Genomic DNA, 26,275 nt, shown 5'->3' with positions numbered 1-26,275 from the left:
AGTAAGCCCTGTAAATCTAATATTGTTTTTAAATTCAAAGTAACGTATTCTGACTATATTTTAAAATAATACCGATCTCTAGCGTTCACATGGCATGGTAACGGCAGGTTAATTGTAAAACATACACGTTAAATAGTAAACCTTTGGCTATTTTAATAAATAAATAAAATTTAAAAACTGTGAATCGGTGAACATTTATAGCAACATACATCATATAATCAAGAAAGAAAACATTTAAAAGATGTAAAGTATTTGAACTTTCGGGTCGGCCTTTTCGCGATCTATCGCATGTAACATGAACTTTTGCCTAAGCAGCGACATCTAATCAGTATAGTGTATTATAGCTTCAATAAAATTATATTTTGTATGTGTATTTCTAATTGAGCCAGCCATTTCACCTGGGTTGAAAAAAACAAAATAGGGAATGAATGTGATATTAATGGAACGATATCGTTATGCAATATCATTTCCTGATATTAAAATGTTCATGTGCTGATTTTTACTATGCCACTATCTTTTATATCCAGCATCTAATGTATCTTTTATAACTGTACAGATTTCATTATTCAAATAGAGAACATCTCATATAAATTGTATCTACTATTATATTTAGAATGTAGAGGAAAATGACTAAGTCAACATCATTTAACATACATTACAATTGTATATATACTATACACAATAGTAGGCACAGACTTATTACACCAGGTTCTATTAAGGTGTTTTTTGAAAATCTGAGGGCACGTCGGTACCCCGCAAAGTCGAGCAAAAGCGCGGCACTTACCATCCTTTTCTCGAAACAGTTCAAGCCATTTTCAACCCACCATTAACTTAACCCACCGTTGTAGATAAAGCTAGAAGTCTAAACCCACTTACAATCGGTCTACATGAATCTCGCACCATTTTACGGTGGAAGAACTGAGTTGTGAGACTTGTTTTTTTTACAAGTTAAGTTTTTGATAGCATGATTGTTATTAATTTGCTCCCCTGCATATCCTGCCAAGTGCATATATATATATTGTCACTCATGGCACGTCTTTGAGGTGGCGCGGTTACGCGCACATTCTACACACGTAAAGCAGATATACTTGTACCGGAAATGATACTAGTATGGAAAGACAACTGCCAACTATATTTATATTGTTTTTTAATTTTTTCATATTGTCTAGTTATTTTTAATATTATACGTATAGTTTCGCCACAACATTTAACATCTCAGTTAAATTCGTTTTAGTAATCTTTCCGCATAACTTTTCAAATCATGTATACAACGTTTCATATACATGTTATATGTATTAGATTATAGTCAAAGGCACTCGAAACGATAAACAAGGTTAAAAAATGGAGAGAAACAAATCTTTTTTTTCTTACTTAGGTTTGGATCTTAATTAGAATCTTATTTAGTTTGACAATTTTGTGTTACTCCTGCAGAAATCTATTCATTATATTTCTTAATAATCGATTACTATTGGGATAGGCCGCCACAATAAACAGCATCCCTTATTACTAAATAAATCCTATTATGCTGTATAAATCAGAACCAGGAAAAGACCATTAGCGCTGGAATTGATCAAGAAATAACGAGGTCTCAATTTCCTCTGGTTCAGACAGTAATGCATTTAGGACTAGCTCGATAAATGACTCAATTTAAAGGAATATTGCCCAAATCAAGATTCTTTTGTGCAGCGAATAGACCAATATTTATTAGTTTTTGCGTTTTATGCCACGTATTGTGAGCCCTCTCAGTATAGGCGGAAGTGAACTCTTACCTAAGGGTTGTTTTAACACCTGTTCCTTTAAAGAATTTAAGTTACTGTCCGTATAATATTCAGTTATTTTTTTCCATTATCATATTAACCTTCTTTCTATATAAGAAACTTTATCTAATCAAAGGTATTAAAGTATGAATAAAACAGGATTTAATGCTGTTATATCCTGATTGATGAAACTCTTTAAGAAATCATAGGACATAGAGCCATCAATATCATGTTATACTTTAATTGATTATTATTCTTTAAGTAATTTTATACAAAATGTCTATTTTGTTGTGTAAATCACAAAAATTCTCAGTGAACATTTACTTTAAGTTAATATATTCGTACAGGCAAAATTAACCTGTTTCAATATGATTATTTCAATTAATGTAAAAAATACCATTCAAATTTCCAGGTCGTTGCAACATACATAGCAGCAAACGCATCCCTAAGGTTTGTGGAAAACCGCCCAATCCATTGGGCGGGGGGCCGAAATACGCCACCACCTGATACACCGACTTGTGGTTTCGATGGATCTCTATGTCCTGACACTTGTAAGTTATCCTATTTTATTAAAACTAATATGTTTAGCGATATTTTATTTATAATTAATTCATTAATTGATTCGATATTTTAAAATTTATTCTCTTACATTTTAGGATTCGTGCGAATTTGAAGTATACGTATTGAGATTTGATAAGAATTTTTTATACAAAACTTCGTTGCAACATAATAATTTTCTTTTCATTACAGCATACTTAAATTTTATTAGTGTAGAAGAGGTAGATTTAGTTAAAAATGAAGGGAAACTGCCTTACAGAAAACATTTCATATTGCAGTCAAATATCGTCCGATTTATTCCCATAATTAAGAAACAATAAATTTAGTGAAATGTTAATTAAGTGAATTTTAATAACATTTATAAATGTTACAAAAATTTGCATTACTGGAAAACAACTGCTATCTTAGGTTACGAGTATAACTAAACTACTGTTGTGTATAAATAAAATCAATGTTGTATAAAAGAAACAATTAAAAATCTTTCAAAGGCACATCTCATAAAATGGAAAACGTGCTTTGTCTACTATGGACGAGATTACTGACACTTTATTTTCACTTAGACTATTTTTAAAATGATGTTTCATTTTGGTGCATCTTCGAGACAAAGATACAATTGATTGACTGCAAGAAAAAGTAGCATACTAAAGATAAGCATTTTATCACTGAAAGTTAATTGTATTTGAATTATTTATATACAAGGGGTGTGAAGATGTTGTACGATAAAAAGGGGTAGTTGGACGAAGGGCCTATGCTTTACCAGACATTAAAATATAATTAATAACGCACTAACACTTGGTGAGTTCCAGAAACTCTTGGGTCTAATTGAAAACATATTTTTGTGCTGAGTTCTCGATTTATTGAGGCTATGGAAAAAACCAAAAGGCTATGATCATCGCAATTAATCTATCATCGAATCATTAATACTTTTGTTACAGCGTTACCAGTCTACGCAATCCTCAGTATAGTTCTGAGTTCCGTTGTAGTCATCTTGGCAATTCTATCTGTTTTTATTTATAGGTAAGTTTACAACAGCTGTGTATTATTAATTATGCATAGATAAATATATAGAAATTGTAAAATTAATGGTTACTATGACATCTTGCATATTGGTTGTAACATTTTCCTGGAAGTTATTAGTAGCACGTTGAAAACATAGCAATTCTATTAAATTAAATTACTCAGTTGAAATAAGTTGGTCTATCTCTATCTAACCACACTAACTGAACATTGGCAAATGTAAATAAAACGAAAATATTTGAATGTCACGAACTACTTGTATTTCTGTACTATTCCGTACATTACGCGATAAAAATGCCAGGACTATGCAACGTAAGTGGCCGGGGGCCAATAATCTTGTCGGTCAACTATATAGCACTAGTTGAATTAAGTACTAATTACGTACCTTTCTATTGTATTATAATGTTTTATAAATGGTTTGAAGCTAAATAATACACATTAGATATGATCTGATTTGCCGATATAAGCGCGGCCAAAAGATATCTCTTAAATGACAACTTTATTATTTTCATTTGTGTGTTGTTTTTCATTATATACTTAAAAGATTTCCTACATATTTATCAAATAAAGATCTTTTAAATTCACTAATGTAACAGTCTGAAGTTCATGTCAAACACATTAGGTTTTTATTTCGAGCAGAATTACTCACGTTAACCTCAATATATAGGTTTATTGGATCCATATAATATAATAGATGAAAAAGTGATCCAAGGATTCTTTTGATATGGAAATACACTTTCCTCGTTACGATGTTATATGAGACACCTATGTCTGTCATCAGTAATTTGAATGATTGACAGCTTATTTGTTATTATTTTAGTCGCGAGATCCGTATGGCAATGACCTTTGGCTCATTTTTTTTACTAAGCAGCAGGTGTAGGTGTCATAAGATTAAAATTTGTCGCTGAGGTTGATAAGATAGTTAACTTTTCCTATGACGTTTTCGTCTATATAGCTGTAATAGTTAATGTATAATATGTACATTTTAATGACAAATCTAACAAATACTAAAGGCTTGATAGGCTACAAGTAAAGCTTTATTTGTTAAGCAATCATGCCGGAAAACGGTAAAGCCAGGAAAAGGTGTTCATTTCTGCCATTTTTCTTATACAATAAAAGTCTTTTATAGACAAATTACGTTCTGTTAAGAGTCTCAAGACATATTTATGTACGTTAAAGTTCCACATTTATGAATACGACTTCGCTATGACATAAAAGTGTTCTGAGGAATCGAATGATTTCTACCTAATATAATATCACTATTAACGTCCCGTTTTTATTTTTGTGCAGCCTCTTCGGCCTAAGGTTTTAATCCCATGGATCAGAGGTTGGGTTATAGGTATGATCCAGACAACTAACCATGATAAGATTCAATTAACACACTAGGATACCCTACTACTTACGTGTAGTTATGAAAAAACATGCGTAACAAACTAGATAATACAAGGCTGAATATGAAATCGAAATCTTCATATACTTGTGCAAACGATATAAACCCCATAAACTTTCATAAATACTTTATAGATAAAAAGTTATTGGATAGCTCATGTATTTCAATATACAGCTTAAGATAAAAAAGGGTGAGAATTATTGTTTTTCGGATAAATTGACGTTCAGCTCAGTCCGTGCTGCGATAAATCATTCCTAAACTAGGGTCCCGAGTAACGGGCTCGTAGAATATATATCATGAAATTATTACTTACCCGTTCAGAGAAAATGGCCGATAAAATTAGTTTTTTTACGCTAGGGATAATCAACTATCTGAAGCGTATAAAATGTCCCTAATGATAAAAAATATATCAGCGCTTAGCCTCAGACATCTTCTTCTGCTTCTGTTTCATTGATTATTTTTAGGCAATTAGGTAATAAGCCTTCCGTGCCTATGTCAGTGCCCTTGAATATTTGTGTCTATCACATACGCATTCGTAAAATCGAAATCCATTGGTTGGCCTAGGTTCGATTGCACGACCTCAAGGAGGATTGATACTAGGCGTTACTTCAATTAAGATACCAGACTTAATCGTAGGCATAATATCAAATTTGTTATGCCTAGGCTGTTTTGATATTAAAATGTTATCCTAATCGTGCAGACGCCGCTAACATTATTGTTTCGTTTACATTAAACCAAAGTTATTAATAAAAATCTTGGTTGAGTATGCTTTTGATAAACATAATATTTAATTTTTATTGTTTATTATATATTTAAAAAAAAAATAATATGATCAAATTTGAAGATAGCAAGTGCAGCATTGTTATTGTTGGAAGTAATTGGACTGACATATAATTGGAGTATAGTTATAGTTTTTTTTAGTATAATATTCAAACTCTTTATTCAAAAATCAATTTTATTACATTTAAAAGTACAATAAAAATATTTAATGGATATCCATTAATCTATCAATTCAAGTAATATTATTTGAATCGATTTCATGATTAAATCAATATTTCCAAAACTTTACAGTCAAAGACGATACGACATTTTTAGAAGAATAATTATGATGTGTAATAGGCGTAACTCGGCTCGACTGCGTAGAGTGAGACGCGACGTACATACATGGTATTAATTAAGTTGTAATTCAAATTCCGTATTCATTACCGCATAGCTTCTCAATAATTATGACATAAATTGTTGTTATTATACTGAGTAATTGATATAATAGATGTTGATTTTACGATAGCGGTTTAATGCATCAATCATTAACAGTCTTGTCATTACTGAGATTTCCTAGTCATGTTGGTGATTCAGATAATAATGTATTAACTATTAATTAGTTGGTGGTGCTGATTTAGTCGATAGATGCGCAATTTTTTTTATAGATATTTTAAAACTTATATTTAATAAAGTTTTCTCCACCACGTTAAGATCTTGTCATATTATAACCCATTATAAATATGATTAAATCGCGTTAAAAATATTTAGAGTGGTTTTGACATTTTTGCGATTATCACGACTATTCATTTTTTATTGCGCCTTAGCAAAAAGCACTTTAGATATCACCATTGAGAATAAATAATAATCGAATATTCTCGCTAGTAAAGTGTCCGTGTCAAAGTTCCCTCAAGTTCTGTTAAAGTAAATGGAATCTCGCGCGAACTCTTTCCCATCAATCAGAATCTTGCTAAGGTCATAATAATGTCTTAAATAATACCTTATATATTCTGTGTACCACGATTGACATTAAAGTGAATTTGAATTATAAATTCATACACCACGTACTTAACATAGTAATAAGGTTAGATATCACAAGTCTTACCCATTCTAATTCTTTTGATATTCCTTTTTCAAAACGATGTATTTAAATGTAAATAAAGTGTATTCGATTGCATGAGTAAGCAGATCGCGCGATTGAAGCGTTACAAACATGGCGCGACTTAAGTATTTCACGATAATATGTACTTTATTTTTCAGTCGTATTATTCGTTATTCCAATTTTAAATAATAAAACTCTAGGAACAGGAGTGACATAACCTTTGAGTTAGTAAAACTAGTGTCGTGTAGCGAATATAAGTGCAAGTGTGGCATCTCGGACCCACGAAAATAGTGCCAACACATTATAGAACACTAAGGCTGTTAGTGAACATCTTAGTTAGATAATATTTTCTAGTATTATAGAAAATTGAGTCAGTATAATTTGACATATTAGCCATAATAATTGAATAGGCTAGATTGGAATTTATATAAAGTTGCTATCTCTTTTGTGAACTTTATAGTTAAAAAATATTAATCGATTTAGAAGAGAAAGAAAATCATATTTTTAAAACTTGTTACGCTAAACAATAAATATACATTTTACTGTTTGATAGTATCTACTACTAATAAGATAAAAATATGAAATGAAAAACATATCAACGATAATATTAAAGTCGACATAAAGTTTTTTTTATAATATGGATTTGTTTATTTTTATGTTTCGTAAACTTTCGAACAAAATAATTAACGACTGTAAATTTTATATTATTAATTTAAACTGGTAAATAAAATAAAGGTCAGATGCAATTCTGTGCCAATTTCTTGCTTAACTTGTGAGTACTGAATTATCTTTACGCGCTAGTATCAAACCGTTATTTTCTGCTTAATCGAACTGAAAACCCATGTGATTTAGCAGTATTAAGATTTAACAGAAATTTAATCACATGCTTGGTAAACCCGCGGAGATGGCTTTATCATTGATTAATCAAATTTTATACTTAGAAAACTGTTCGAGTCGTGTATTTATTTTTATTACTTATTACAGACATTACAAGTTAGAGGCTGAAATAGCTATGATGACGTGGCGAGTTGGTTGGAGTGACGTACTCATCGGTGCGAGTAGGTTTCCTGGCAGTCTACATTCCCTCGCTCGAAGGTATAGCTCAGGGGTGAGTCATCTTCATAAACTTATTAAAATAACTATAACCACGTAGCTTATAAGCTTATAAGTAACATAAAATTAGGAGCAATGGGGTTGCTACGCTAACAAAAAACTATCTTGTCTTATTTAAGGGTTCTTAAAACTAAGTGACATTTATGTTAGCTATAAAAATATAAGAGTATAGACATTATCGGAAACGAGACTGTTATATCACAATTTATGAGTGTGGAAAAACCTAAAGGGCTCATTTTAGCTTTAAATGTGTGATAATTGCTAACATTTGGTTTGCGTTTCTAATTAATAACTAATATATATATAGGTATATGTATCTTTATATTACACAGGAAAAATATATTTGCTACTTAGTTATTAACATATCTGTTCTAAAAATAGTTACGTATATTATACCTTTATATTAAGAACCATATTTTATAAAATCTGTTCATTTAATTAATTCAGTGAACATTTAAACTCGTGAGTACCGACTGAAGTGAGTTTATGCAAAACTTTATGGAGTCCTCTTTGTAGATAAAACGCTACTCATTTGAATATTATCAATTATTCTTATAAATTCACCCTGAGGTCCAAAAATTGATAATAATAGGGCTCTATTATCCTGACAACCGATAACGCCTGTTTAAGTAACCTCTGTTATTCGATTGTCGAGAAACAATTTATTAATTTAATTCAAAATGTAAACTTGAAACCTGTTCACAGACTGCTTACTCAGACGAAGGCATGTCACTGGCAGGCGATAGACAAATTTACGCTCCTTGCGCCTTTTACAAAGGTTGTCGGGTCGCAATTAAAAAGGTTGACAAACAACGCATAGATTTGACCCGACCTTTGCTCCTGGAGCTTAAGAAAATGAAGGACCTTGAACATGACCACTTAGCGAGATTTTACGGAGCTTGTGTCGATCCCCCTCACTGCTGCCTTTTAACGGAGTACTGTCCTAAGGGATCTTTGCAAGATATACTGGAAAATGATACAATAAAGCTGGATTGGATGTTCAAAGTTAGCCTGATGCACGATATTGTGAGGGTGAGTACGTTGTAAAATATCCATTTAGTATTAAAATTGATTTGTTTTACTTCATTAAATTTGTCGTCTTTTTATTTAAATAGGACCCTGAAAACATCTCTCTCCTGTAATCAACTAACGTATATTTACCGCAAATGCGTAAGCAACAAGCTAGATACTTCGTAATATAAGAGTGACCCTTAATATATTTAATTAAACCTTTCAATAAAATAACAAATCGTTTTATTTTAATAGTGGGAGTGACCTAGGATAAATCGTTTCGGTGTGATCGGTCTTTCTGTTTAAAATTTATGAGCGATTTCAAAGATATAATAACTATTATAACTAACGTATTTTAAACACTGTAAGCACTAAAGGCGTTACATAGAGGTAGGAAAACTTTATAACTTATTCTTGGCCTCACATTATTTCGTATACTTTTATAACGCGAACGTACATTATATTTTTTTTAGGAAAAAACATTAAAACGCCTCTTTTTGGAGAATTTCTAGGTTATGCATATCTATATACATAATTTTTTTGCTGATAAGAGAAAACAATACAAGAATTACAGTATACATTTATTTAATTAACATTAAATACGATTTAAAATATTGCTTGGTTTAGTTCTGATAAAGATTAATATAAAAACAAAAATAATATTATACATGGAGGCAGCATAATTCAACGCATTTGTCGAACGAAAAAAACAATTGCCAACGTACGAATCGTAGAAACTTAATTGAAATTCGTTTGCATTTAAAATATTTATGAATCAGGCCCAAAGTTTTAATTACATTAAAATTTCATGTATCCTCTTAATCATTCCATTCTCATAGAGGCATTCCATCATCCCATTTGGCCCACTCTTTAGAAGAACGCATTTGGTCAAAACTCACCAGATTGAGCATTCTGATAAATGTGCTAGTTCTGGATATCCATTCAAACACTTTGAAATCAATAATTTTTTATAATATATCAATCGATGTATTTTCTTTTTTCTTCGTGTTTGTTGAAATAAAAAATCAATGGTGCTACAACCTTTTTAGGTCTGGGCCTCAGCTTTCTGTTTCATGATCATTTGTTAATCGAATAGGCAAGCCGGTTTCCTCACGATGTTTTCCTTCACCGTTCGAACTAATGTTAAATACGCACATAGAAAGAAAATCCATTTGTGCACAGCCGGGGTTCAAACCTACAACCTCATGAATGAGACTCGCACGCTAAAGCCACTAGGCCAACACTACTCTGGTTTATTATGTTAGCCAAAGTGCTTGTCACGTTAAATCTTGCATTTTATTGTTATAATAATCAAATAAAATGTATAGTTAGTTTGCTCTGATAGCCGTTGAAGAGATCTTAATATAGGAATTAATGAATACAAGAATCTAGAGAGAGCATTATGTATAATACACATACAAAACAAATGGTTCTATATTTCCACAAATAGTTGCAGACATAGATAATAGTCTTTAGAAAACATGGCCTAGATACAATAGAATTTTAGTCCGAAAACAAATCACTCTCATCTAGATTAATTTTCATTGTGATAGAAATATCTGATACATTTGCGCTCCCAAATTAATTATTCCTTTTGTATTTGTTATTCAAGCAAACAACATAACTTAATTCTCTTGTCGACACGTATTGTGGCGAAAACAATTCTTTGTAGCCTCGGGTTTGGGTATAACTTTGTTAGAGTTCGTTAAATATGGCTTACGCGAAACTTGTGTTAAGTATGCAGCTCTAGAATGAACGATGGTTTTATGCGACTTATTAACATAAATATAAAAAATATAAGGATTAAAAAATAAATGATTGCGTTACAATTACTTAGCCAGTTAATAGAGAATTATAAAACAGTAGATAAATTGGATATTGAACCTTAAGAGTTGATCAAATTCCGCAGCTAAGTTGATTCCTTTTTTAAATGTAGAGACTTTGAATTAGAAATACAAATATTATAGCCACGCTTACATTACACACTCAAATGCCGATAGGTTGTTCTTAATATATATTTATTATTTACATCTATCTTTAAAATATACTATACTATAGCGGTATATGCCAATTTACATCCTGTGTCTTCTTATTTTATAAGTTTATTAAAACTATATAAGTATATAGTATATTATATAAGTATATAAAATAGAAAAAGTTTACGTAATAAAAACAATTTTAGGAAAAATAGCAGCGATTCGAAGCTAAAAGTAATATAATATTTTGAATTCTAAACGTGTAAAAAAATTGCACTAGTTTGCTTGTCGTGTATATATTTTTACATAATCTTATCTTGTTCAGGGTATGCATTACCTTCACGGTACGGATATCCGGTCACACGGCGCTTTGAAGTCTAGTAACTGTGTGGTAGACTCCCGGTTCGTTCTGAAGATTACAGACTTCGGCCTCAACGCCTTGAGGACTTCTGAGAAGGACAAAAGAGCCCATAGCTATTGGACACGTAAGTAAACTAGAGATGATGGTGATGAATGAATTTTTAAATTTTCTGTTAACATAATAACTCATACACAAAAAATGTTCCAACCATGTGATAAATTAATACAAAATCATTTTAGGTTAGGCAATTATAACATTAGTGTTCTATTTGAAAAAAACAGGATGTTTAGCGATGAATCCGTGAAATCTACAAAAAATAAATACATGCTTGAGTTAAGTTCGGTGGCGTTGGTTGGAGTGATGCTTAAATTAATAAAAAACTTTGAAGCAAGGCGTCAACTCACTTTAATCGTTTAAAATAAATGCTTATGGGTTATATATTAGGGGTTGCGACGCTGAACTAATGAAAAACTGTAACTTGTTTATGAGTTCGTACAACAAAGTAACAGGAAGGATATAAACGAAATTAAACATTATCGCAAACGAGAATGTTATGTTACAATTTATGAGTGTATAAAAAACTATAGGGCTCAGTAATAACAAGACTGACGTTATAAAATTTATTGTCTTCATGTGCAAGATGATTAACATTTCGGCTTCTAAAATATTTTAAAAAACACCCACATTTTTTCAATTTTGTTTCTTTTGCTCCATAGCTTCTCGATAGTCTATACTATAATATGTGCTTCACACATGCAGTTGAACTAAATAAAATATCAAAAATAATAACTATTCCATTATTTTCATTTTAATTAGTGTTTTTATTCTTCCTGTAAAATTTGATCAATGTGACGTTGGTTGTTCTCCAAAACACTCTTCAAGTATTAACTATATATATAAATATATATATATGTAACTTAACTAATGTTATTTTACAAAACTTTTATTTCAACAATTTATTTGAATATGAATTTTAGTCTTGTCTCATTCACCATAACATATTATTTAATCTATTAATTGTTAACTAGGTCTTCTTTGGACTGCCCCTGAGCTGCTTAGAATGGCGGATCCACCTCCCGAGGGAACCCAAAAAGGGGATGTGTATTCGTTCGCTATCATTATGCATGAAATAGTCAATCGCCAGGGAGTTTTCTGGCTAGGACCCGGCATTGAAATGTCACCTAAAGGTTAGTTCCTTAATATAAACATAAAATATTTATTATTGATATAATTTGAATTTAAAATATATATTTATACTTATACAGTTAAAAATTATATTAAATTAAAAAATTGTGTTAGTAAGTGTAATTAGTGTAGTAAGAGACAAGCCATTAGGGCAATGTGTGGTAACAAAGGTATTTTTAAAATAATTAATCCCATGATGCCGTGGAATATATGCTAAACAAACATAAAATATTATATAATGGATAACGAACTCAAGATTAAGTGCTTAAGAAACACTTTGAAGTGACGATGAAAATGGAGGTAATTAAATGTCATTCGGGTTTTACATTTTACAGCAATTTTTTAATTTTTTGAAAATACTTCCTGATTTTTAATATTACCGACATATTAAGGAAAGGGATTAGTTGTGTATAAGGAACGCTTAAACACTTCCATACAGAATTTCTAAACGATCATCGTGATTTTATGCAATAACATGATCAGGCCTGATTAGGTAAATAAGTCTTTAAATAGAAATCGCGACAATATGTGGAACCAACTACGTACCGAACTGAATTTCCGAGTTAGGGTCCTTCAAGAAAACTGGCAATGTATTTACCATTAGTTCTATAATAAAATATTGTAAAACCTCATTTATTTGACTTATCAACATTATCTAATACGACCCTATTATATGGTCTTAATCAGGCAGGCTTTCAGTCTGCAATGGCACATGACATACTTACTAATCAACTCGGAACTTTGAACTAAAACCTTGCCATTTGAATAGTATAATTAATAGCTTCCGAAAGCTAATTAAGGAAATAACCGCACTCATGTAAAAAATTATCTTATGTGAACATTTGGTTAGGATTATTAATTGTTTTCGTTATCATATATATTATACTAATAGTTGATAACGACACCAGGAATTCTCGAACGTAATTGTATGTAGTCAAAGTTCTATTGTAGTTGTAGTGCGATAAGAAGATTCGTGCGATAGAATCAACCGATTTTTACACCCAACTCACACTTTTCTACGGCAAAGAAAACGTCGAGAAGAAATGGCATGACTTAGAGCACGTGTCACGTACATATCACTGACCAAGAAATAGTGTCAACGAAACCGATGCAGAAATGGGTCCTAAGTGTCTATAAGGAGTTACGTCATTTTCCACAAAATAACTAAAACGATTAAAATGATCAAAGAAACAAGAAGCACTTACGTGAAGCTTTCTAGTCATTGTTCATTTAATGGTGATCATAATATTGATCAATTAACAAATAAAAAATTAATATAACAAACAACAAAAAGTAACATTAAAATATAATAACTAAAATATATTATTAAGAGGAGTCCCTTTAGGCAAGGTTCCGAAGATACTGGCAGCGTTCCCCCTTTGAACAGCTAGACTAATTCTTTAGAGATAGCTGCCAGCTCTTCGGTCTCCTGAGATGTCGACTACCCTTTTTGCTATTTACTTAAAAAGGCTCATAGCGTTAGGACCCCACGGACCAAGGGTCTCGACACTGAATGGGACAAAATTATATTCGGAGCCTAGACCATGTCATGCTTTTTTTTGCATGATTTCATGCAAAGAAATGGATGTAATCTAAGGACTAGTAAATGAGGTTGTAGCCCCACTAGTTTGTTATTAATACGAGATAAAAAACTTTACCTACATAAAAGAACTAAAGTTTTAGTTTATAAAATTATTATCAAGGCTGTACTGTGTTTGAAAACTCGAAAACCTTTCGAACTTTATAAAAGCTGTTAACGTGAAAAGGTTAATAAATCTGCCTTCAGGTAATGTAAAGTTAAACGTAAAAAGCGTATACAAAGAATTGAAAAAGTTGCAAAAATCTAACCTAACAATATTTACTACGAAATGAATTTGTTTAAATTAATGTAAAATTAATTATTCTGTCTATTCATTAATAACACATTATCCAGTGCGTACCTAAAAATATCTAGAGATTTCGTTTAAAACTGTGTAGAGAAACATACAAAAATATCAGTATCAAATCTCTATTGATATGTGCAATGTTTGCAGAAGATATTATAGTGCCCAATTATCTGCGAAGAGACACATTAGTCTATTCCATAAGACTCTACTCTTAATAATAACAAATCATTATTGCTCAAATACAAGCATAGCATGTAGTTGAAACCAATGACGCATTAAAATATACTCATCATGCACAATAAAAGTATTTTAATATAAAGTGACGAGTTAATCATATATCCTAACATCGAGCGTTAGCGTATATATTATAGCGAAGGGCAGATCAATGCTATCTATTTTTCATTGGATGGATGATCAGGCGGTTTCCTCACCGGGTTTCAGAAAGTTATTTGGGTATATAAAAGCAATAACTATTGCTTCTTAGCCAGGGTTTAACCGTCCGACCTCGGGAATGATATCCAATAACTAAATTTTTCTTTGCGCGTTCGATAGGAAATCTATATAATATTGGTGTAAATAAAATTTTATCAAGACTAGACACAGTTTTTATGATCAAAGAAATTACAGAGAACCATATTTGCGGAATGTCGTTCGCGATCTTAAAATGTTTATGGCAACGGAATTCTTTTGTACTGAGTTCCTGGTCTACATAGATAGGAAAGAAGAACATTAGAGAGTTTATGAGTAATAAAATAAAATGTAATGTTTCACAATCGCGGTACGAGATTGTGTCAATATTGGCAATGCTTGTGTTTATTGGTTTTGAATGCGATTTTGTTATTAAATGCAAATGAAAAGCAAAATCATCCATAATTATATAGAATACCCAAGAGTTTTGAAGTTCTATTAATTTTACGAAATATTTTTAATAGTTATTTGGCATTCAACATAAGCTAAATATTTTGCTTAATTCAAATTTGTTGATTTATTGTATTAAACCGTTTTGACAGAATGTTGTGGTTCTTAAAGTGTACTGTTGTGATGACAATATAAATATTATTAGATTTTTTCATTTAAAGACCTAAGATAATATTAGAATTATAATATGTATATACTTATAATATGAACACAAAAATAATCGATTAAGAAAATACCTATTAAAGTTCTAAGATGTACATCTTCTACCCTTTGTACTTACGATTGCTTATTATCACGATAAGCCATTGTGAGAAGGTTTACCAAAACAAACGCCACTAGAAACTTACGTTTTCATGTGTGGGCAATGTGCAATAGGTTCTATGTTACATAGATAGATCTTATAACAGAAAAATACTATGATAACTATACAAGGTTATAAAGAATAAAAAATAATCATTGCTGTTATATTTTGTCAAATAAAGGACCTTATAGATAGATTATAGTTTTAAAACTATGATTACAACGACAAAGCATTGTGTATTTGATTTATTTTAAAACTTATTTGTAGTTAATAAGTATGTTTACGTCCTCAGTTCAATGTATAACACATTTGAAATTTAAAGATTTTGGTCATTGTTTTTAAAGAAATAATCGAAGCAGTGCGCAGTGCTGGTTTTCGTCCCAACACAAACCAATATAGATCATGCGAGGCTGATGATGCTACTGAGTTGATAAGACGATGCTGGGCTGAAGACCCAGCTGAGAGACCAGACTTTGCCCATTTGAAACATGCTATTCGACGGCTTAATAAGTAAGTTCTAAGCTTTTTAAAATAAATGGTTTTAACATTTGTTTGTTGTCTTTCTTTTTTTGTTTCTCTAAAACCAATAAACTGTTTAACATTTACATTTTTCAGGATTCTATATCTTTTTGTACAGTACTGTTTAAAAAGTTGACATTTCCGTTACCGAATTAAATAACCTTGAATGAACCTGAAAATATCACAATTTAACAATTACTTAAATTGAAATTCATTAAAAAGACTATTCCGAAACTCCTTATCAAATATTATCGCGAGTTTCATTATTTTAAATGTGATATAAATAATTGTAATAATGCGACCAATCTTTGAATTAATATCGTTTAAATATCAAACATTTCCCTAATATCAATGGTACCTTTGACCTTATCAAATATAACAATTCCCCTTGAGAACTGATTTGCGAAGTGATTTCTAGTTAAGTGAAACTCCCATCGCTACGAAGAAACTTTATTCTATTAAATGCAATATTAACTTATATTGAATCCTGTTTCAGCCAAGTGGAACAGTTAATTTCGTTCAAGTAACTTACCTTTACAATATTGAGATGAATAAAGTTGATTATTAACTTAATAACACTTTGATGGAGAAATATTAATAAAATTTTGATGTTAATAGAATGAAGATAACAAGCTCTTTCGTTGATAATGGCTGTTACCGTAGTGCCAAGTCATAAAATGTTATATTTTTGTTTGTAGTTTATTTTTTAATAGGACATGACAAATCTCTGTGACTATATCATTGATCAGCTTTTACTGCACTTCGAGTGAGAACATAATAATCTCATTTCACGATTTGTATGTTAAACAGTAAATAATATATCTGGATGTACATATTAATATTATAATATACCATTGCATATTATGCACAAAACTCAACTGTTTAAGATTAGGCGTAAAAACTGTATTTAAAAAATAATATGCACAACCTACCATAAACATATTAAGCATATTTATTATTTTTTTAATTAAACTAAAATAAAATGTGTAATATAACTACATAATTCTTTCTCAGGTCTCAAGAAAGCAGTAATATTCTCGACAACTTGTTATCTCGAATGGAACAATACGCGAACAACTTAGAGACATTAGTTAGCGAACGAACACAGGATTATTTGGAGGAAAAGAAGAAATGTGAAGAACTATTGTACCAGTTGTTGCCAAAGTAAGTTGACTTAACAATACTTAGGTTTTATATAACTGTGTATACATTTTTTATAAACGCTTCGCGTTGAGAACTTTAACAATAGATGTACCTATATGTATAATAAGTATAAGATTACTATTTTCTTTTAGAATGTTTCCATTAGTTTGTACTACATTATTATTTTATTTATTATAGTTGCTATATATATTGTTATTATAGTAGTTTATAGTTGCAAGCACAAATACAACACAAAAATACAAATTTATTCACGGGACTAAGATAATTTAAACATAAAACGTAGGAGTTAAAAATCTAATTCTCGAAAACATCAGTCTTGCTTGTTGAGATTGGTCAAGCAATTAACCAATCACCATCAAGTGATCCATCTCTAGTTCGAATTTTAAAAAGTATTTCCTTGTTTGTACCGTAGTCCAGTCCTTAATTGAGGTATTACATATATGACACTCGCGCCTGTAATTCGAAATAAATTTGATTTTTACCCATATATCTAGTTCCGATATAATTAATGTATATATATATATATATATACACGTAAAGTAATAAAACTAATATAAATTAATATAACAAAATAATAACGATCCTTAAAATATAATAGCTAAAATATTCGGCAGCGTTTCCGCTTTGAGGTTACATTTTAACTGACTTCAAAACGGAGGTTATCAGTTTGACTTGTATTAATGTCATACTGTTGGAATTTGATAGTATTTGAATATATACATTTCCTTTTAAGACTTCCAAGCATGAATGCTAAATTTCTGTAGAGTTTATCTGTTCACAATTTTTTCAAAAACTAAGTCATATTTAAAACCAAAATGTCGGTAACTAAGAATATATTTTTAGGTCCGTGGCATCTCAACTTATCAACGGTCAGTCAGTGGTAGCGGAGACGTTTGAGCAAGTCACCATATACTTCTCCGACATAGTTGGATTTACGGCTTTGTCTGCTTCTTCAACTCCAATGCAAGTGGTCGATCTTCTGAACGATCTATACACCTGTTTTGACTCTATAGTTGAGAACTACGACGTGTATAAGGTGGGATTTTATATTAAATTAAATACACATTTTCTTATATCAAAAATATCAGGCGCATAGTACAATACAGATACAACCAGTCTTTGATTATTCGAAGATTTTTTTTATCTATATAAATACTCGTCGCGATTAATATATTATGTAAATAGAATAAGGGCGTTAAACAAATATTAATATGTCTTCTGTCTTATAAAGTCTATACACGAACAACTTATAAAACAATCAGCATATAAATTAGTCAAGGCTCGCTTTATGGAAATATATGTCCTATTACCATATAATAATATCTAAAATAGGAATTACGTGTTGAGTTTCTAGAATTTAACGCTTTTAGAGCTGGTAATTATATTAATTATTTTATATCTGTAAAATTGTATCTAGGTGGAAACTATTGGGGATGCTTACATGGTAGTATCGGGCTTACCTGAACGAAATGGAACGAGGCATGCGTGTGAAGTCGCGAGGATGGCGCTTGCTTTACTTGACGCTGTGAGACGCTTCAGAATACGGCATCGGCCGCAGGATCAACTGAAGCTTAGGATTGGATTGCATTCTGGTAAGAAACTACTAGGACTAAGACCAAAGAGGTCAATGTGAAATGTTTGCCTTTTTAAATTGTTCAGCTAAAGATTCAGGTAGCGATAACGATTTTGAAAAACGTATTATTTTTATAGTTGAAATCATAAATCATTTTAACTATACGTAAAATTATATGTTACATTTTCTAGTATTTTTTGTGCCCGTTCAGATTCTCTTATTGTGGTTTTATTATTTTTTTATTATTGCTTAAACATTATAAATAAAGATTACAAAAACACCAAAAACTCACTAAGGAGCCTTGATGCCTGAAGTATTATCAAAGTCTAGGTTAACGAGTGACTTATATAAAAGATTAGAAACTTATAAAAATATTCATTTGAACTTTATACATTAAATGTAACGCGTGTATGTAAAAAGCTCATCCAGTGAAAATTATTTTTTTCAAAACGTGCAAATTATCTGACCTTACGTCATCACTTGGTTTATAGAAGTATTGGCAAAATATATTCTTCATTATTCTTCATTCACGTGATTGTAATTCGTGACTCCTGTTTATGTAACATATATGTATTCTATATTGCTCAAAAAGTGTAGTCATGTTGTATCAGTCGGCGATCACAAATGCGTAAAACTTTGTTTAAAAATCCCCTTTAACACTATGCTGATTTTATGTATGGCTTTATACCATCAATCAAGCTTTGCATATGCGCATGTTAAGGCGATGCTAATATGTCTATGCATAGCAATGTTTCCTCAGTCTTTAGGTCATTTTCATATGCCTTTTAAAATTTAGTGTTTTTACCTTTAACAGTTTTGTACTCTACGTTGTCAATATATTTATAACCAGTAATCTACGTAGTAGATATGAAATATCTTTTATTTCCTTTTGTATAAGGTAAAGTTAGTCGTAATAAAAACTCTCTGCTCTAACTACTACGACGACGTACTAAAGTGATACTTAGCGACAGATAGTTTATAAAAAGCTACGTGTCAATAATCGATGTTTTATAATTGTGTCTAGGTCCCTGCGTAGCTGGTGTAGTAGGCCTGAAGATGCCTCGCTACTGCTTATTCGGGGACACCGTAAACACAGCTTCCAGAATGGAGTCCAATGGTGAAGCGTTAAAGATACACGTGTCTCCCACAACCAAGGCTTTGTTGGACACATTCGGTACTTTTAAATTAGAGTGCAGAGGAGAAGTTGCTATGAAGGTAAGAGTTAGTTTAATAAATGAAAATAATTCTTAAAAACGGTCTTATAAATACATACATGGCTTTCTGCTTCTAGAAAAGAACGTCACTTTAAAAAATATATAACACATACGAGTACGCTAGTCGCGCTTACATCAGCCATTTGAATTTTAAATCCAATCGTATTTGTCGTAAGTGGGTCCACATTTGTCGTTGTCACGTACCTATACTTATTTCCAGTATATAGCATTTGTTATTTTTTCTGTCTTACTACTGTATGGCTTGTTCGAAGCTTTCGACTTCGAAGTTAAGACTTAAGGCGATATTTATTATAATCTTATTTATTATAAACTTTGAATTAAATCAGTTTGGATATAGTTACTTGAATATTAAAAACAATAAAATTATTACAAATATATACATATTTTTGTTAATATAAAATAGAATCGAAATTCACTAAAACCAAATAAGTAATAATATTTTCATGTGTTGTTTTGGCCTTATATAATAATAATAATAAAATATGTTTATTCATTTTAAGTTCAATTTCATTACAATGTGTAAGATTTGGGAACCCTTTTAAGTAAAAAATATACCTGTGTCAGGGATTCCAGCTCTTTCATAACAAACTTAGTTATACATTCCTTAAAATATTTAATTTATATATAATTTAGCTACATCTTCTATTAACTTTTTTTTCTTATATAATTTATAAAAGAATTGGTATATAAAGTGTTAGTTTATTAAAATAAAATGGGTATTAAAATCGTTTCTGTATTTTATAAGAGTTGCGCGAGTTTTTAGTTTTTAAATGAAATTGATAACGTCCTCAATCTGTTTTTTTTTTAAATTCGGTTAATAACTACTGAGAAACAAAAAACCTAGTTTATACGTCATAAATACATGATAGTATTTTTTTTTGCTAACAATTTTTTCCAAATGTCATTGACGATGACGATGACGATTCATGATTATCTCGATTTTTACTTTAAAAAAGTAATTAAAGTAAGTTCCAAGGCAGCCTCTAGAATGTATTGCCGGAATTTTTAAAAATATCTCTTACACCTAAATAAAATTTATGTTAATTTGCGTTCGGTATATGTCTGTTGGTCGACGTAATTGTTTTCTGACTTCTCATTACCATAAAGAATATAGCGCGAGAAAATAAATCAAGATTCTTAGAGACGTTAATAAATCATATTTTTTATTACATTTAAGAAACAGGAGTTAGGAAATTCATTATGAGAAATTGTTCTAGTAACAAACAATGTTTTGTATATTTATATCGATTGATTATTTTTAGGGCAAGGGAGTTCTAGTCACATATTGGTTATTGGGCGAAATCTACGACCCAAATCAAACGAACCATAACCCACCAAAAGACACACCTTTAGTAAAACTTCAAACGCAATCGAACAACAGTAGCTCACTGTCCCGCTTAACACCTTTTAAACATCGGTTGGAGCACGGTTCCAGGTCATCAAGCAGACGCGGTTCAGGTATATTCCAGCAAAAACCAGACCTCACCAGATTGGAAAAGGAAGCTCAACCATTACTCCAAGTCGTAAAAATGCAAAGGCAACTCTCAGATCCAACAGACCCCGTTACGAATGGTGATCATACCGATGACGATAAATTAAGTGTCACAAATTCCATTTCACTCAACGTGAACTCATTAAACCATAACTCGTTGAATCAGAACAGCCAACCAAAAGTCAAATTGAAGGATGCTCCGATAAATCCAATAAATCATTTATCGAATAAAATAGGTAATAATAATTGGATACCGAAATTGGGGACAGCGAATTCGTTTGATAATGGAACGAGGAAGGGAAATCAATCTCTGAAAGATTACAGCAGCGTCCCTCTGCTGTCCAAATCGGATAAGCTTAATGATTCCATCGTTTGAAAGGGTTTTTTAGTCATTGAACGATTTTGTACATTATACGAATATCGATTTTAATTATGCCTCCAGCTAATATGGATTAGTATGAACAAAAGTATTCTTTGCCTGTTTGTGAGAATTTTGTGATATCATTGATAGTTTATTTCAATACCTCTGATTTGTAATAATATTATGTGGATGTGTAAAAAAATGGTATGTGAATATTCTTTTTACGTTTCACCCGGGGAAGATTATCTAAAAGGAACACAAAAAGATGGTAATAAAAAAGGAATGATTTTTTATTTAAAGTTAAAGAAAATAATGAGACATTATAAAATCACTTGTGTTGGTTATTTCCGGAAATTTTCTTTCCCGGCCCAGCTGAAATGGCCTAAAGGACTTTAAAGATAATTCCTATATCGCTAACTTAAGGAAATATGTTAATATAAGGCTTTATTTTCGAACTGGTGTACACGTCTTAACTTATTAAAAAAGAAAATTGTAAATATTACTTTAGAATTATATTTTCAAAGTGTCAATAATTGTGATTTCCATGACATATTTCTGTAATACCGCTTTATAGGTTAATTAGAAAAAGGTTGTCTATCGTGTAATTGTTGTAGAAAGTATAAATGTTATTATTTTATTCATGTTCAATTTTGTTGCACTTTGAGATGTTTACCTTTTAAATGTAGTTTATAAATTGTAGTTTAAAATCTGCTCACTGTATATAAACAAATTTCTTTTTATAAATAAAGGCACGGGAGATTGCTAACCTAATCAATCATTATCTCAACTTTGATTTTGGGATTTTAATAAATGGTTACACCTTCATTAAAAAAAGTACTTAATTTAATGAGTTATTTATTATAAACTTCAATGTGATCTAATTGTTGATAAATGTTTTAAACTTTATTAAATAGAGAGAGTGAGATGGACTATTTTTTTATTATCACAAAACTTGAGGGGATTTTTTTAACCCTATAAAGCTCGGATTCTATACCAACAATACTAGTCGTTAACAAAATAAAATAACGACTTACAAATTCTAATAGTGATGGCGATTCCAACTTCAATACTGAGCTTTTGTATTAATTATATTTTTTTTACTTATTATATAATAATAGCTGTACAACAAGACTATACAAAATTAATTATTAAATGGTGCCTGCCCGCACTCTGAGGCACAAGAATTTGTAGATTGAATTATTCAATATACACGATAACGTTTAATTTAAATGGAAATTAACTTAATTATCATTCGGTTAACTTGATTAATTGCAGAAATCATGAGTTTCACAGATATAGATTTGGGATACAATAAGAGTTTATTATTTGATATATTAGCCTCTCCATGACGTACCCCTCTTTTTATCTATCCACCAGGCTCGCTAAGTAATAATGAGATTGTCTGTTATGAGTTGAGTTTCAGGTACATGTAAAAATATAATCTTATACTTGGAGTTGAAAGCTGAAAATGTGAGCTTTTAAATTGCCTACATTGTTATATTTTCAACGCGTACTTTAAAAATATACGTTGGAATGGCTATATATGTAAATTCGAAATTGTCTATTAAACAAACATCGAGTAAAACCAGAACCAGTTATCATATACGTATGATAACTTAATTAATTACACATTTACGAATACGTAATTTGTAAAGTGAAAATTGCTAATTCAAACACTTCAATCAAAAACACTCCGCAGTTATTTGATCGTTTACAAAAGGCCTTGAGAAATCTGAATTTACGAAGCTTCTACGCAACTTTCTAAGGAAAATAAATGACACGTGTAAGCTTGATGCTGAGCCATAAAACTTATATCATCAGGCGAAATTTCACGTCATGTGTGACGTAAATCTGATGTTAGAATATATAATCAAATTGGATCACGAATTCGTGTGTTTTAAGACTGTCAACTGGCTTGGGCATACCCGTTCCTAAAATGGGCTCTGACAGTACACAACTGCATTTATCTTAAGGAAGTTTTGATGACATAGGGTTTATAGTCGGCTTTTTTAAACCTTGTAAAGTGTGATTGTATCGTAATGTCCCTCACCGGGACTTACTATAAACTACGACATGTTACAATATTCGTTGTAAATAACGCATTGTTCAAATAATAGATTTGTTGTGTCAAAGGGACACTATGCCAGTTGTATTATGAAATATTTTTATATAAGTAAAAAACCTTTTTATCTGAAAAGGGCTCAGAATAATCCCCTATCGGTTCTCATGTAGCTGTCAACGACAGTTCCGATCGGAGTTGATGGACACAGGGCTGTCTTCCGTGACATTTTATGATATTATATTTTCATGGCTCAGTTATTTCAGTATCGTAAGTATGAGTGAAGCAAAAACAATATTCGCTGTGAGTGACATCCATAATTGAGCAACGCGGCAAATAAATTTCGTTGTACAATGAACATTCTTAAAATTCGAATGTTTACACTTTAAATTAATATTGTAAAAACATATATTATCGGTATAATTTATTGTAAATTGTAATTGTTTCATTGAAATTATATGTTTGGTAATTGATGGTATATATGGTTGGCTATTGTCAATGCCTTGTCGATTTCGGGCCTTAAGCCAGTTCATTTAAAATGTTTCTTATTCACGTACACAGTCAAAACTATTATTATCACTTAAGCTCTGTAGTGTAAAATCATATATTTGATTTTTTTTCATATAAAAGGAAGCAAATTGGCAGGAGGCTCACCTGATGTTAAGTGATACTCATGGACCCTCCTATTACTAGAAGGCTCGCAAGTGCGTTTCTGGCCTTTTAATAATTGGTACGCTCTTTCCTTAAAGGACCCTAAGTCGAATCGAATCAATTCGGAAATTCTTCAGTTGTTATTGTCCACATAGTGATAGTGCGCGGTAAAGACTGCCATAAGAACGACGGAGCTCAACGTAATACGGATGGTATTTCATACGCGTTGCAGCAGCTAATATTGTTTTAAAATCAAAGTCAAAAAAAAAATACAAAGAAAAAATTGGATTTGACTTTATTTCAATAGTTTTAAGTATGGAAATAAGACTCGATGAACAATTATTTAAAAACATAACACGAATGTCACGAATCGTGGCAAACTTCACGTAGCATGAATAATTGCAATAATATGGCTAATGAATATTGTAGTATTTTCGATTGCAAAGCGATCGTGTCCCAGACACTAAACATTCATAGGACATACAAAAAATATTTGGCAATATCCCGGCCATACTAAAATATTGCTGTAAATACTGGCTGATGCTACCATACCCTTGCAGCTATATATTTTCATGAAAAAATGCCCCCTTAAGCTAAACAGTCAAAACATTTAATAGTTTTAGATTTATCGCCATTCGCCTAATTATCGCCGTATACTTATACGCCTTATAGATTGTATCTTATAATCTACAGAATATATGATGTGGTGTACTTTAATTAATAAATGAGTACTTCTAGAATGTCAACTTATAAAGCATTTATTTTGTATTGGAGTGAAATTTCATTTGTCTAATCTTTGTAGGTAAAATCAAAGCCCTGTTTCGTAAAGTTGAGAACGAATCTAAAAAAAATATTGCTACAATTAAGGCATAAACTTAAGGTTCACTCGTTTGGAAGTTCCAGCTTTGCAGTCAGTAGCGTGAAGAAGTCGGCATAGATATAAAAAAAGTTTCAAATTAGAATTTAGCTATAGCTACCCACGACAAGTCAGATTTACCTTTAGTAGAAATACACTGTTTATTTTCTTTGTATTTATTTCTCTTTTAACAGTTACAATATTACAACCCTTTTTTTTAATGAAGTGGAAATGCGCTTACGCAGGCCCCCGCCAAGGATGTCGAGCTTAACGCGGGGACTATGGGGCTGGTATTACACTCAAGCCCCTTTTGCTATTCAGAGGGGTAGCGATACCCCACCCACTAAAAACACCTCAGCCCTTCATATGCCCTTAAGATGGGCCCTCGGGGCTCGCTAGGCATTCTACCCAAGGGAACATTACAACCCTAATTAATTTCTCATTGTTAATATTTGTTTAAATTAATCTTCTTAGCACAACCCTATAAATCTTTATAGTGATATCCAGAAGTTTTACGAAGCCTGACGTGAAATTTACGAGTACATTGTGTCTATTTACCTTAGAGTTAGGAAGGTAAATTGACACACTATACTCCGATGTTTTCCGGATGTCTCTAACCAAAATTCCGTGAGGCGCTATATTTTTTATTTCCATTTTTAAACAGTTGTATTTTATATATAAAATGCGAAAAATATAAGCCAAAGTTATGTTATGTAAGTTATGTATAAAGTAATTGAAATTTCGCATTTTCTTAAACATAGCTTATGTTATGTGTTAGGCTTTCTTGCAAGTGATATATATTAAATCCATTTATCGAACTGATAATATTCCGTTAACCTTATTCATATATTATACTCTCAAATCAAGTTTAAATTGATTATACGTAGTTAAACCCACAACCAGACGGCAAATTACTTTAACAAATAACTTCTGACGTTTAATGTCAAAGTCGTTCAATTTGACCAAACAAGTTTAGGGATCAGTTTTACAATCCAAATACGGGTAATTGCTACGAGACATGGTTAATATTA

General features: G+C 31.1%; 1 protein-coding gene across 8 annotated transcripts in view; it reads left to right on the top strand.

Moving 5' to 3' along the window:
* The window catches only part of LOC123709414 (atrial natriuretic peptide receptor 1-like), a 103,223-nt gene extending 80,329 nt beyond the window's left edge, over positions 1-22,894 (top strand). For 4 of the 8 annotated variants that reach the window (XM_045660739.1, XM_045660741.1, XM_045660740.1 and 1 more), the window contains 12 exons: positions 2,170-2,308; positions 3,251-3,332; positions 7,568-7,691; positions 8,402-8,728; positions 11,009-11,168; positions 12,073-12,231; positions 15,679-15,844; positions 16,868-17,017; positions 17,861-18,053; positions 18,435-18,609; positions 19,615-19,805; positions 21,088-22,890. In XM_045660739.1, the coding sequence (XP_045516695.1) occupies positions 2,170-2,308; positions 3,251-3,332; positions 7,568-7,691; positions 8,402-8,728; positions 11,009-11,168; positions 12,073-12,231; positions 15,679-15,844; positions 16,868-17,017; positions 17,861-18,053; positions 18,435-18,609; positions 19,615-19,805; positions 21,088-21,693 (2,472 nt within the window). In that variant the 3' untranslated portion in view covers positions 21,694-22,890. Of the gene's footprint in view, positions 1-2,169; positions 2,309-3,250; positions 3,333-7,567; positions 7,692-8,401; positions 8,729-11,008; positions 11,169-12,072; positions 12,232-15,678; positions 15,845-16,867; positions 17,018-17,860; positions 18,054-18,434; positions 18,610-19,614; positions 19,806-21,087 lie in introns of all 8 variants that reach the window. The other 4 variants (XM_045660737.1, XM_045660735.1, XM_045660736.1 and 1 more) reach the window with 2 other exon arrangements.
* The last annotated feature ends 3,381 nt before the right edge of the window (positions 22,895-26,275 follow it).

Source organism: Pieris brassicae, chromosome 5 (genome assembly GCF_905147105.1).
Source record: "Pieris brassicae chromosome 5, ilPieBrab1.1, whole genome shotgun sequence".
In the NCBI taxonomy this organism is placed as follows: Eukaryota; Metazoa; Arthropoda; class Insecta; order Lepidoptera; family Pieridae; genus Pieris; species Pieris brassicae.
The sequence above is the reverse complement of the archived record's forward strand: the minus strand, read 5'-3'. Positions and strand labels throughout refer to the sequence as shown.